The sequence below is a fragment of the Gallus gallus genome, chromosome 12 (assembly GCF_016699485.2).
Source record: "Gallus gallus isolate bGalGal1 chromosome 12, bGalGal1.mat.broiler.GRCg7b, whole genome shotgun sequence".
NCBI classification, from domain to species: Eukaryota; Metazoa; Chordata; class Aves; order Galliformes; family Phasianidae; genus Gallus; species Gallus gallus.
The window spans coordinates 14,226,171-14,240,926 of NC_052543.1; the positions used below are offsets into that span (position 1 = coordinate 14,226,171).

The following is a 14,756-nucleotide window of genomic DNA, read 5'->3' on the forward strand; positions in this document are numbered from 1 at the left end:
AAGAGTATAGAAAGAATTTCAGCGCTCTCATTTTTCATTTGCTAAACAACCTCCAGTTCTGTCTGCATCTCAGAACATCCTGCTTTGGGAAAGATAAGGTGGTTCGTGCAATAAAACATCCTGATGGGAAGATATTCGGGCATTTCTTTCTCCCAGCATTCAGTAATTGCTTTGGTTTTCTTACTGATTGTAAAGCAGATTCCCTGCCACAGAAAGGCAGCCAAGCGTCTAACGCGCACAGCGCTGCGATGGCGCTGTCAGCACGCGGCGTTATGCCAAAGTGAAATTAGGGTGTGATTCCAAATATGTTAATTGCTCATCTCCTTCATAATCAAAGCACAGGTTTCCTCTCGACCTCGAGGCACGCTGTGTGAAATATCTGCAAAGTTTGGGAAATTCTCTCAGCCCTTAAAATTCATGCAAAGTGTGTAACGAAATGCCAAGCAATGAATCAGCAACTGTTCCATCCTGTTCCCCCCTTCCTGGAGACTGGAGCTCGATGACACATATATCTGCGGGACATGAGCTGGGGCATGGATAGGCCACACTGCCACCAAAATGCAGGGCAGCCGATGTGAAACGAATGCTGACCCCAAAAGCAGATTTCACAGGCATCTCTCCATTTGCTTACTCATTTCTTGAAGAGAATCAGTGCAAACAGAGTGAATGAGGGGTGGCTGAGGTGAAAAAAATTGTGCTTCAAATGGTGAGCAGATCATTGTCAGCACTCTGCATGCACCACACCAGCGAGAGATGGAAATTCTGCCTGCAATTAAAATGTTCACATGCCAACAATACCAATTTTCCTTTATTATCGGAATTGTGATGTTATAAAGCTGTCGTGCTTTGGAGTCAGGTGCTCGTATGAAAATCTGCACTGTTTGATGCTTCTTAACCTTTAGGGTTGAGGAAAGGCAATTGAATATGAACACCAGAGGCTTGGAATAAACAGACAGAATAGAATCGTAGAATCATCAGTTGGAAGGGACACTTAAATGTTATCTGGTTCAATGCCCCTGCTATGCACAGGGGCACCCACAGCTCCATCATGTGCTCAGAGCCCATCCAACCTGACCCTGGATGTCTGCAGGGATGGGGCACCCACCACCTCTCTGGACAGCCTGTGCCAGTGCCTCACCCACCCTTAAAGCACTTTTTCCTTACATCCAATCTAAATCTCTCCTAATTTTGAGGCTCTAAATGAAGTGCTTGGTCTTTTGGAGGTTGACACTTGAATTTGCCTCTTCCTTTTCCAACGGGATGCCTTGCATTGAGAATTTCCAGCATGTCCTGGTAAGACTAATTAATTAGTTCCTGCAAATGCACTGTTTATATAAATATTAGTAATGCACATCAAACTATTAGGTGCCTCAGCAAGCTGCCAACAATTACCCTCAGTGCCTTACAGGTGTTTTTAGGCATCCAAAGCCTTGGTGAACCCCTACTGCCTCCTGCAGTCTAATGGGAGCCTCGCCTTGAGCTTCAGCAGCACCCAAATTCCATCCTTCATGTTTATGGTAAACACGGTTATCCCAAGCCTTGCAAATTCAGATCATCAAAAACAAACAGCTAATGTCACAAAGATTAACACCTGTAAAGCACTTTGAAGGAGAAAAACACTGCATAATCCCCAAATATTACATTATTTATAAGACGACCTGATTTTAAATGTTAAGTTTGGCTTATTTTTATCACAAAGAAAAACAAGTTCCTGCTAGCTTGCTTTACAAAACCAATTACCAGTGATCATTGTATTGTGCTGCACAACAATACGCAGCATTGCCCCAAAAAGGCATATCTAACGCTCCAGAGCTGTTTAGTGGAAAATTAACTTGCACAGTGGATTGCAATACACGCATACATGCAATTCTAATAATGGGTATGAACTTCAAGCTTCTCTTTTAAAAACACAAGAACGTGTAACATCTCGTTTATTTCATCTTTTCCTGACTTCAAGTGATTTCTGTATCTGCTCCTCAATAGACTGTCCCTAATCAGAATAAAGCTGTAAGAGAATAGTAAACGCGGCATCAAGACTTGCTTCCAACTTATTGTAAAGTCTCATCAGCTATTTTGGCTTTGTTAGAATATAAATCCACTCAGCAGAGAGAAGTCAGTACAGACTGACTTGGTGGCATGCAAAGAGATGCACGGACCTCTGTGTGAAACCTGAGAGGATGCACTCAATGTGCTAGGACTGTCTGCAGTCTGAAAACAGAAAGATAACGCTGCAAAACACTTAAAACATATTTCATCTCATTTTCATGCTTTTTGTAGACCAACTTCAAAGCTTTACTCATTTGATTTCCTCCTTCCCAGGGCAATGTCTTTAAAGAAAATAGTAACAAAATTGAACAACAGGAAACAATCGAAGGCAGATCTTTAAGTGCCAAATGAGGTTCCTAATTAAAGGGGGAAGTGCATAAATCAGGAATGACAAAGTAGTAACCCTGGAATTACAAAGGAAATCAAGTACAAATCTTAAGATTACACTTGAATACATATTTCTTTCAACATACTGTGATTCTCACCTTTTAAAAAATAATTTACTAAATAAATAGGGGCACCTGTGAGTTATCAGAACTGTACCCCCAGCTGCTATTTCTGCACTTACAATAGCTGGTATTTTACAGCACGCACATTGAAATAAGAGACGCTGAGTGACAAATTGCTGAGGGACTCAACCAGCAGGTGTGCTGGGGGACACCTGAGCAGGAGGTCCTGGCAGCATCACTGGTGGCTGAGACAGGAGGGTGAGGTAAGGAAAGGAGGGAGGACACGAAATGGAAATTTCAGAAATGCTGAAGTCAGCGGAACATACCAAGTGGCAGAGAGGAATTACATCTGCTCCTGCTTCTGGTGGGCAAAGAAGCTGCCATGAGATGGTGGCCTATGGGCTACATACAGTAGGAAATCCTATTGTAAAGAAGGTGGCAGCTCTGAGCTCAGTGGGATGGATTTTCATGGGGGTTTCTATGGATCCAAGCACGGGACAAAGAGCCCAGTATAATGCTCTGCTCTCTCTGCACTGAGAACTGAAATCACTGCTGGAAACTCTGAACTTTTCTTCCCTTTCCAGAAGCTTTGGCACGGGCACACGAGCTCTGTGGTAACAGTCATCCGATTCCCAGGTTGTGATTTTGTCCTAAAAGCACTCTGGACTCACTTTTCTCTACTTCAGCAGCTGCTAAGGCAGTCTGAAATATTCTGGCAGCTAGATGCTCAAGTTGCTTGACTTTCAGCTCGTTCTTCACTGCAGCCTAAAGGGCAAACAGAAGTGAGTGGCTTGTTCAAAAGAGTTCAAGCCTCTACTGAATAGCTGATTGCGGTTCTAATTACCATGGGTTTACATCATTAGGGATAGCAACTGAAAAGGAGCTCTAATTCTAACACTGAGATCAGCCCTAGTTGCTTTTTTCTTTGGCTCTCACCACTAAATGACTGCTTTCTGACACTTTTTGTAAGGACAGGAAGGAAAAGTTTGCTTTCTATGAGGGGAAGGGATGTCAATAGAGTATAAATATGATGTTTTTGCTTATAAAAGTGAGTGGACATCCTCTGAGGCCAGCAGTGGTAGCAGATCTTACTCCATTCGGGTATTTCATGCTCAGTGCTGCTGCTCACTTATGCCCAAGCACTGTATTTTGGCACTCCAGATCCCAAAGAGCAACCTGATGTCAACCACGCCATCATAATGTGCATGCAATTAGAAGTAGTTACACTATATTGTTTGTAAAGCTTTCCCACTGTGTCTAAAGCATCTTCTGACTCTCTACCAGGGCTGAGGGGAACCCAAAGCTGCACCCAGCACCTTAAAGAAAAAGACACATATCTTCATATTACTGTGTGATGTTTCAAGGGTCTGAATACCAGATACATAGAGAGAAAATAAAACTCCTTCCATGTTAGGCTACGAAAAGACATTTAAAGTCCAGAGCAGCTGACCCCAGCATGCACTTTTGACACAAGAAGGAGAAGGTACCTCCTTTCTAAGGGAAGCAGTGGATGTTAATGAGCCTCACATGCCAAGAGCACCACTGGAACAGCAACAGAGGCTCCATACAGATAAGCAGTCTTAACAGGTTTATTGCTTGAACGCTCTGCAATTTTGCTCCATTGCTGCAAATCTCTGCTGAAGTTATACGTATTACCTTCTTGAGACCTCTGAGTCAGGGACCAAGAGAGGCTTCCCCGCTTCGTCCTGCCTCATCTCTCCCAGCAAATATCCTCCATTCACAGCTGAACCATGAATAGAGATTTTACTACTGACTGCACTTACATGGAGGCCAGCACTCAGGTGCCCACTGATGGGCATTTGATACTACTTAGTCTATTTCCTCCCATAAAATACACTTAGTTTTGAAACTCTGGCATTTATCATCTACGTCTCGAAAGACTGAATTCCATTCCCCAGTTTAATGTGAATTTGGGATTAGCAAAAGCAACTATAAACTGCCCTGGTTTGCAGATGGTATGTGAGTGACATCCCACCTGCATGCTTTTACTTTGATCTGGAGCAGAGTGAGAAGACATCTCTGAGGGGATTATGTAGATCAGGCTCAAGATCTGTGCTATTTTCAACCTCCTGGTCAATAGAGATGCTGAAAGCTTGGAAGGGAAATTGTCCATTCAAACCTGCAGAAAAACTACACAGCCCAATTCTTGTAACTGAACACAAATCAGTCACAAAAGCGTTGGGTGGTTTGTACAGAAAACTAACCTAGAATTAAAAAAAACCCATAAAATAGTATTTAATCTGACAGTATTTGAAAAATACAACATTAAGGCAAGCAGATACTCTCACTGAGACAAATGCTAGATCTTACTGACCCAGATAAATGCAGCACCGTAGTTTGGCAGAATCCCTTGCTCTGAAACAGCCCCCACCTGTGTCCTGGCACAGACACAGCTCCCTGCAACAGAAGTCACTTGGGAAACAAGGAGATTATTCCAACAAACTGTTGCTTTTATTATGAATAGATTCTACACAGAATGGAGAAGTATTTGAATCACTCTGTGTAGACAAGGCTCCAGTGAAAAATGGATTTCAGGTGGCAAATATACCTTTGTTTTGTTGTTGCTTTCTTTGCTTTTACTTGGTAGGTTCCATGTTTAAAGACCCCTTTTCAGTTAAAAACATTTGAAATAAAGATGTGCCTTTTTGTGACCTTATTAACAACAATTCTCTAAAATAAATGAGCTCTGCAATGACATGCTGCATTGCAGGGACAAACACACATATTTAATTCTGCATTTTGTAACCACAAGTGCTGGCACTTCCACAGACCCAGGCCCTGAACAGACCCCCTTCACTGCCAAGCATCTCCATGTCACATATCCTTCAGACCTGCTGGGCTTCACCTTCACCCAGCAACGGCTTCCTGCCTCCTTCAGTCCAACTTACAGGCTCTAATGGTTTGGCATCTTCTTATGACCCGTTTAAAATCACTCACAGGCAAACAACACCCATATGATCCTCAGTGAAGATCTCTCTTTGGCTCGAGGATCTTGTCTGTCCTGCCTAGTAGCTAGAGACAATGATGTTATCCCCTCTGTCCCTCCATTTTACTACGTCAGAGCAGCTTTTTCAACCTGCTCTCAGGTACAGCTCTATCAGCCACCTGCACCCTTCCTCCTGAACCCCTCAAGTGTTAAGAGCCCAAACCATGAGAGGAGCTTAGGGAGTATTTTCCAGGATTGCACAGGGATGAAATGGGAAAACAGCAGCAAAAATATAACCAAACCCTAAGGAAGAGCTGAGAAAATACACTGAAAATGGAACTTGGGTAAGCAGGTATTCCACAGGACCTCTTAAAAGCAAACTTTCAATGATCTGACATTACGCCCCTCTTAAAGCATTCATCCTCATAGCCTCATGCAAGCCCTACAAATGATTTTCATGTAGCGGGGATGTTCCAGCTTTAACAATTAAATCTTGTTGGGAGCACAGAAGCTGCTCAGAGCAGGTAGACCTTATCTGGTATACAGCTTGTCTCTTGCTGATATTTTTCTGCCTGATTAGTAATAATCACCTCTGACAAATCCTCTCTACAGCTCAGAATCAGTCGTAGCAGTGCAGGGATGCTCCGTGCAGAGCTCAACTGAATGCAGATGTCTGGCTGATGTGTGGCTGCCCGACAGCAGCTGAGCACTTTCTTCACTGGACACCAGAGGGAGGAGAAGGAAAGGACAACTGATAGGGACGCTGTGAAAAAGCTGCTCCAGGAGTCCTGAATTTGCTTACAGACAGTGGAGCCAAATGTATTTTTGCAATGGGATCAAGGAGACTGACACGTTGTCTACCTGGGAAGGGGACAGCAAATGCTCAACATGTGTTCAGTATTTCAATTCAGCAAAAAATAGAATAGAATAGAATAGAATAGAACAGAATAAAATAAAATAAAATAAAATAAAATAAAATAAAATAAAATAAAATAAAAGAGAGACTCAGCAAGATTACCAGGGAACTATTTACTATCCTATTAAAACTATGCTTTTATTTCCTCATCAAATCTTTTCATTATGCCTTTAAGGCATAAGGAGGATTATTAAATGTCAGCCACAATTCAAATAATTAATGTATGGTGGTACCAGATATATATGTGCTCTCACGCAGAATTAATAATAGCTGCTATCTTTCTTGCAACCATATTTTTTCCAAAATACATATATTAATCATGAGTCTGCAGTGCATTTTTTAAGCCTCTCCAGTATTGATGGTCTCCAGGGAACTCAACGCTTGGAAAATTGGAGAACTTGTAATAGATTCCGTTCTCTACTTTTTAATTTACTAACGAAATATTAAAGTAAAGGAAGCACTTGGAAAAGAAGGAGGATAAGAAAGGCTTTGCTTGCTCCAGAACTGCTATTAACTGCAGAATCCACATCCTCCATTCCTTGAAATAGCCCTTCAAAAACAATAAACCAGAGCTGCCTATTCAGAAGGCAGCCTGTTCCCATTAAATGGACCAGCTATGGTTGCCAATTTTCTACAATTAAAACACTTTGGGAAGGTTTCAGCACATTCACAGCCAGCGCTGCTCCCAGGGCTGTGTTCAGCCTCTGCTCCTCGCTCTGCTCCCCTCTGTCCCAGCAGTGTGCCCATCCCTGTAAGGTGCTGAGCACCACATGTGCATCATCCATGCAAACCACCACGCCTCAGCAATGCAACCAAAACTGAGTTCAGCTCCTGATTGCCAGCAGATAAACAGGTCAAGAAGTAGCATTTCAATTGCTCACAACCTGGGGAAGTTTAAATGCTCTGCCTCTAACACCAGCTGCATCCCAGGTGTAACTCTTCCACACTGAAAAGTCCACAGCTATCTGGCTTTGGTCACTGCAAACTACAGAATATATCACAAGCCTCTTCTATCCCACAGAAGAACACGGGAAATATCCACATTCTTTGAACGAATCAAGTTTTATGAGCAGATCAGGGGATGTCATGTAAGCAAAGGTATAACCATACAACCCGCTTGCCCCCTACCAGAAGCTGTGTGTAGTGCAAGAACACACAGGAGCTGCATGCACATTCCCCCCAGCAAAGCATCAAACAGCAAAGAATTTTAACCATCTATTTGATGCAACAACTGCCAACATGCAGCAGTTCCTACACCTCCAGACACAAAACTGTTCAACACTGATGTTTAAGGGAGCAGATCTTTCATGACACGCATGTTTTTGGGTAATTTGAAGAAGAAATATTTTGAAGTAGTTTTAAAGACGTACCTCCTCGCTGCACCAGCAACGTGACCTCGCTTCCCTTGGGACATTCAATCAGCATATCCACCACCTGGTTGTGAGTGAGGCTCTGCACATTCTTCTTGTTGACTTCAACTATAAGGTCACCCTCCTTCAGGCCTCGGCATCGTGGGCTGTCCACAATTTGTTTCACCCTTTGGCCACCCCCACCGGGACTGTCTGCTATAGTAAAGCCAAAGCCCATGGGCCCTTTCACTATATGCACGGTTATCAGTTCAGGTTGTGTTGCTATTGAAGACGCCAAAGAGACTGTGTCATTGGGGTACCCATGGGGTCCGTTGGAGGAGACCTCAGCTGGGCTGCTGGGTCTCGCTTCCTTTGTGCCATTGACTTTCCCTGTTTTACTACTGTGGCTGGCCGGGGAGTCATAATTTTCCTGCCCGTTCACAATGATCGGCTCTTTGTCCAAAATTGCCACGGACGTCACCAGGCTTGTGTTGGGGTCGTCGGGATCGAAGGGCAGGGGGTAGCCTCGGCACAGTTCGAGGTCCACGCTGGCACCAATGGGGATGGACTGGAAGATTTTCACAACTTGGGCGTGAGTGTGCCCCAACACGCAGGTGTCGTTCACGCTGACTATGACGTCCCCTGCAGAGAACACAGAGAGATATACCAGGTGCATACAGCCACACCACACTTGTACACCCCAGGAACACAGAATTGGAGCCCCAGCAACCCACAGGTGCCACTCATGGGCAAAGAGCAGCACTGAAGTATTTTGCAAAGAAAAGCTGTGGTAACATTTGGACAAGAGAGAGCCATCAGCACAGTGGGTTCACCATATAAAGCCTTCACACGCATAAACGCATTCTGAAAGTGAAAATGGAACCTGGTTCATGCAAAAAGGTAATATAGCAAGCAACAATATATCGCCCATTTAGCAGTTATTGCCTAGCCCAGCTCTCACTGTCACACTCTGTTCTACACTGACATCTGACAGGAACATAACAGAGCTGTAACAGAAGACTCAAACAGCAACTGCTGAAATACAGTGCCATGTACCACGTCTCAGACATACTTCAGCCTGAAACCTCAGCATTAAGTTACGATTCAATTCTTTAACACCGTGGCTGTAAGACAGGGATGTTCAGCGTGTGATGTTCGGGTGGATCCTCCCGGGATGTCCTCATGCTGCATCCCACCTCCCTGCTTCCTGATTGGAAAGCTGAACATCGCTCCCCAAAAACACGATGAGGACTAAAGGTTGTTTTGAGTTGCATATAAAAACAGCCACAAGACCATAAACCAAAGCGGCGGTGGTGATTTTGAGTTCCAGCACCAGTACCTGTCTCCATTTTGCCGTCCAGTGCCGCGGGGCCGTCAAGCACCAAACTTTTGATCTGCAGAAATTCATCCGGCTCATCTCCTCCGACGACGGTGAAGCCGAACCCCCTGCTGCTTTTCCTTAGCTTGGTGTGGATGAACTTCCCTTTCAACTCAGAAGGGTTTCTTGTAAAAAAAGGTTTCCCTGTGTAGGAAGTTTGGAAAATCTATAAAAAGGCAGGCGAGAGCATCCAGTCTTCTTTTCCTCCATCCCTCTGCGTTCTAACAAGTGCACAAACAGCGGGGAGCTGGGACAGGACCAGACTCTGCTGCCCTGTCACCTCACTGCCCTCCACATGTCTCCCTGGGACCAATCATGCAGAGAAAGGAGTGAGCAAAACCCTCCTACTTCCAGCTGCTGCCTTTGCTGTGGTTGTACGCACCACAGTCTCAAGGCTACACACAGGCTTTCTTTGGAAGGGAATATATTAAAGCTAGCAATGCTGGTTTTGATAATGTGTCTTATCTCTGTCTCGAGGTGGTTATATCCACTCCACCAAGGATGGGATGGAGTTGGAAGTGAGAATTTCTGTAGAAATGAGTATCATTGCTTAATTCCACTTGGCCTTCTCCAGCAGCTCCAGAGCAATGTCCAGACACCACATAACCCTTCAGCTAATCCTCTACCCACCCCACCATCACTATCCCCCTATGACCTCCTCTGGTGAGGAGCAGGGGGGATGCTGACATTGCTCTTCAGACACTGTTTCAAGTCTGACTCCTTCCTTCCTGCTCCTCACCTGCTGTGGATGAAGCAGTGCTGTAGTGAAGGTGGATCAAAGAGCATCTCGAGTCCTGGGGGGGCTGTGCTGGAGGGCTGCTAACGCTCTCTGGGAGCATGGATAAGGGAGAACAAGGTGCTCCAAAAGCAAAAGCTCATCCTTGCACAGCACATCGCACAGGATGGGAAAGGAGTCACGGTTGTGTACTTCACAGTGCCAACACTACGCACCTCTGCACTTTTAATTATTTTTAATGCTTAGAGGGGAAAAGCCTGTGCCACTAAGCCCTCTGGTGACAGCTCCAGGATCAGCAGCCTCTGTCACAGCCAGCAGAGCTGGCATGCTTTCAGAAACCTCGGCAGCATTGCCGTGGGGCTCTGCTCAGAAAGCAAACCTTGAGGGAAATTGGAGGCTTGTAAGCCTTTGAATGGGGGAAAAAATAAAATAAAATGTATATTTGAAGATTATTCATGAGGGGGGCAGTGCAAGGACTCAGTCTTCTGCCTTTGAAGGGTAGCACAGGAACGTGGTAATCCTGCACATGGCAGATAGATGCTGCGCTCATACCCCAAGGTGCAGAAAAACATAGGCAGCATGTAGCAGGGCTTGGCCCTGTGCTCATTTTTGGTTCAAAAAATGAGCAGAACAAGCAAAGCTTGCCAGCATCTGCCTACAAACACAGCTTGAACTTGCCCTTAGTAACAAGAGACAGTAGCACCACAGGCTATGTCCAACCTACAGTGTTTGCAGGGGGAGAATGTTTTAAAGGAGTGTATCTGGAAGATCCCAGCAGTGCCACCAGAGGGAAATGGGAACACCCAGGTACAGGGCAAGGGGACAGGGAAGCCGGGAACAGTGCTAAAAACAGGGAGCAAGAGAAGGAGGAGCAGCACTAAGAAAGGAAGAGGAAGGAATGAGAGAGAGAAGGAGCATCAGTGTGGACCAGAACATCATTGAGACAGGCTAACAAAAATGTTGGTGCAGGATTTTGGTGGATGGCAGTCGGGAGCGGGTATAGAGCTGAGTGAGGTCCCCAGCACAATGGGTCCTGCATTGCCAGGCGTGGAGTTTGGGCTGCCCTTGTAGCATCTCAACAGTATAAAACAGCACTCAGATGAAATGACCAGTGCTGGATGCCTGATGGACAGGGCACTATCTCCAGACATGTTTTTCCTTGGTGCCAATCTGGACTACCCTAATATATTCTAAAATCCCATGGGAACGTGCTGGAGGGTTTGCATGATTTTGTGTTGGTTTTTTGGGAGGGAAGGCTGCCTGCCATGAACAAAAAGTAATCTATGCCCTGGATCATATTGTAAGAGCTATGCTGTAAACTCAGCCACGAAGATATAAAAGCCTAATCCTTGCCTAACAATACAGCTCTGTAGAAAAAGATCTCCTCCTATTTGTACCTGCATCCAGCACCAGTGGTTAAAACCCACTGATGTAACTCACATTTTTGTACCTTTTTGAAGACTTGGGACACTACATGAAGAACAGTCATGATTCTTTTTTTTCATGCAGGTGATCTCATGGTTTTGAAGCAATTAGTCTCAAAGTCTGGGGGAATTCAGACGAGCAGATGTGCCCTGGTGTATGATACTCCCCTTATTGGTCATGGTGGGAATTTCCTTTGCAGGAAAAAACCTTGCTGCGCTTTTACAACTGCTTTAACAAGGTTGTTACCTTGCACTGGTGCTTCCCGAACTGCCTCTTGGTTGTTTGAAACAAGGTTCGGAGCAGCGGGTGGTGGGAGAGATGGACACTCCTCTGTCCATTCTGGAGAGGGCAGAGAGGGAAATGTTACTCGTTTCACAACAGTACTATGATTTCCTCCACGTACACACATTGGGAGTGTGGTGTTTGAGCAAAGCAGACATGTGAAGCATAGCAAGGACAGAAAGAGGCATGGAGAGAAGGAACAAAATGAATGGCATGTTCAAAAAACTGTTCTGGAAGATTCTCTATGTTTAAGTCAAACAATCTGTGTGCTCAGGCAGTACACCTCACACTCGGGACTTACAACGAAGTGGTCTCAACATTTACATTAAAGCTATTATTCACAGTCCTCACAACATCTGTTCACCCTGACTGCTAAATAGAAGGGATGATGTTGTAGCAAATGGGGCTGTAGGACGAATGCTGAGACCTAAATCTTCTCTCCCTTTGACAGGAGCTGCTGTTCAACAAGGGGTGGGAAAGCTACGAAGGCCCAAAAAGAAACCCGTAAGTCCCTCATTGCCATTGGGTTGCTTTAAAAAGAAAATAAAAGGAAAACAATTTTAAAAAGTGAATAAAGGAAAAAAATGGGGTTAGGGAGAGTGTTTCAAAATCATGAAATTAATTTAGATGTTTGAGCTACACAAAATCCATAACTGTGCCACGCAGAGAGGTTTCTCCAGTGTATGTGTAAAATGCTCACTCCTCACTCCCTTCAGTAGACTGTGAGTCCCAAAGCAGCCTTTCCTGTAGGTGTCATTTTACCTCTAGAACACACTATGGCCACAGAACGGAGGACAAAACCGTCAGCATGGGGCTGCCAAAGTGAGGGAGGGCAGGTTCTGCCCTGAACACCCCAACCATCATGCCCTTGGTGCTGCTAACCTTCTGGTGGCTGCTGCTGCTGTTGTTCAAGCTGCTTCTTCCTCTTTGCTTCAAGAACCGGGTTCTCATATTGTGTCTTCCGGTTGATGTGGCTGGGGATGAAAGAGAATGATGAATTAGGAAATCTGTCATGTGACAAGCAGGAATCATTGGCAGGTGTGAAACCTCTCCGAGGAAGGGAATGAAATACCAAACAATATCGACAGCAGTGTATGTGAAGCAGTGCTCATCTAGGTGAGCCAAAAAGCCTGCTTAAGAAAACAAGAGGATTCCAGCATCAATACGATGTCTGAGTAGGAATGGCAACTTACATCAAATACATTAAAGCAGTGATCCATTCCGTAAAAAAAAAAAAAAAAGAAAGGTGAGGTCTGTCTGATTGCATTTTAAAAGACCAGCCTATATCATCATTGCTTTTACTGGATTCCTAGGGACATGGCCATTCTACAGCTCACTGGAGTCAAACAAACAAAAAACACAGGAAGTCCCAATACCTGCTAACATCTGCAGCAGAGATGAGCTGCTCATCACCCATTAATTCAATAGTTTCTGTCATCTCTCTTCTACTGTAAAGTTTCTCCATCACTACAAAGAGCTCCCACTGTGAGTGGATGTGAAGATTGAATTGCATTTTCTTAAAGCCCACCTCTGTGTCCAAGGCAAGGCTTACTTTTAAGAACTTGTTATTTTATTGTCTCTCATCCCACAATGCCTTCAGTAAAAACCGAACAGATTTTCAAGTAACTGTGCTATGAGCACTGCAGAGTGCTGGTTCTGAACTTTTCTGCTAAAGATCAATATTTAAACAACCAAAGAAGCAAGTAAAAGCCAGTTCATGGGTTTTGTAAAAGACCTTCCATTTCAAGATCTCATCATTGTTACTTTCCAGTTTAATTCCAACAGGATGGAGTGCCACAGCACTAACTGGCATGCATATGTGAAGTGATGGGAAAAAATGCTGGAAAAAATTCTTGGCGTGGCATTTAATAGCTGAAAAATATTCTCAATGTCTTTGATAAATAAATGTCAAGCCTTAATTATACAGTTTGCTAACCTTGTTTCCCTAGGCACAGATGGTAGGGTCAGAAACGAGCCAAAGCAGACAGAAATTGTATTCCGTGTCTATTCTGAGGGCTATCGTAAGCCATCCTAGTAGACAGGAGTATACACATAATTAAAAATTCATTTTATGGGGTCAGTGATGAAACAAAACTCAGCTCTCCAGTTTCCCAAGGGAGGAATTTGTCATTCAGATAGAGGAGCTGTTCTCATTCTGGCGAGAGTCGCTCTAATCCCATAACTCTAGTCTGAACAACACAGCCCAGCACAAGAACCTCTGTGGGGCGGTGTGGGTACACCGGCTCCTTCACACCTCCTTACCAGTGACCTACAATGGAGCAGACACCAGGGCTACACACAGGATGCCATTGGAACGCTGCAGAGTGAAGCCCCCACTGCCCACCAGCCCCACCAGAACCAAAGCACGGCACTTACTCTACATAGTAGACACCATATACGGGATCCTCAATTTTCTCCCAACCAGCAGGCAACTCTGGAAATAGAAAAAACATTACTGGAGATCAGTGGGAAGATGCCCCAGCTGTTCAATGTTAGGTTTGCTCTTGGCATCAAATGATCAAGTGGTTGATATGTTTTCTTTCTGGGATGTCATAAGTACACTCATGGTTTGGCCACCATAGGCAGAGCAGCCTCCATGGAAGTACTGCAACAGAAATGGACGCAGTGAACAGGTCAGATTTATTTTAACACCAGCATATGAAGACGGGTGAGATTGCAGCAGACTAACAGAAAGAGCATTTTCTTCTTCTGTACCAGGGCCAGGCCGTTTATGATCACCCCTGCCGATAAAAGTATATTTTTTGACTCATTTCTTAGAGGTTTACATTGCATGGCTTAGCCCCCAGCCCAGTGTAAATGTACATCTTGGAATGGGACAAAAGGGATTTAATGTAAACGCCCAGCATATGGAAACCACCCATGTGGGGATGGCACACACAGATGTAATTTCACTGCATAGCACTTAATGTAAAAACACATATTGCCATAATCACATGTAACAGAGATTCTCTTTTTTAATTAGCATAATTAACAAAAAAACAGTTCTGAAGATGAAATTAGTGCTTGGAAATGTATCTACTTTTGTTCCCATTGATTTTCTAGACTGCAGATAGTACTTTAGCTATAATTAGTGAACGTAATAAAATCACTTCAGCATCCAACTGAGGATTATTAAAGCTGCATGTATTACTTAAGGGCCTGATCCTTGTCCTACTCATCTAAACACAATGTTCCTATTGGCTGTGAGTACTGAAATTATCACTAGAT

At 44.3% G+C, this 14,756-nt stretch overlaps 1 protein-coding gene across 45 annotated transcripts in view; it reads right to left on the minus strand.

Annotated features, from left to right (window-relative positions):
- Positions 1-14,756, minus strand: part of MAGI1 (membrane associated guanylate kinase, WW and PDZ domain containing 1) — a 293,011-nt gene that overhangs the window by 44,538 nt on the left and 233,717 nt on the right. For 33 of the 45 annotated variants that reach the window (XM_040646359.2, XM_040646391.2, XM_040646383.2 and 30 more), the window contains 5 exons: positions 13,905-13,962; positions 12,411-12,502; positions 11,493-11,585; positions 9,047-9,229; positions 7,729-8,349 (listed from right to left, as the gene is read on the minus strand). In XM_040646359.2, the coding sequence (XP_040502293.1) occupies positions 7,729-8,349; positions 9,047-9,229; positions 11,493-11,585; positions 12,411-12,502; positions 13,905-13,962 (1,047 nt within the window). The remainder of the gene's footprint in view (positions 1-7,728; positions 8,350-9,046; positions 9,230-11,492; positions 11,586-12,410; positions 12,503-13,904; positions 13,963-14,756) is intronic. The other 12 variants (XM_040646375.2, XM_025154746.3, XM_025154745.3 and 9 more) reach the window with 1 other exon arrangement.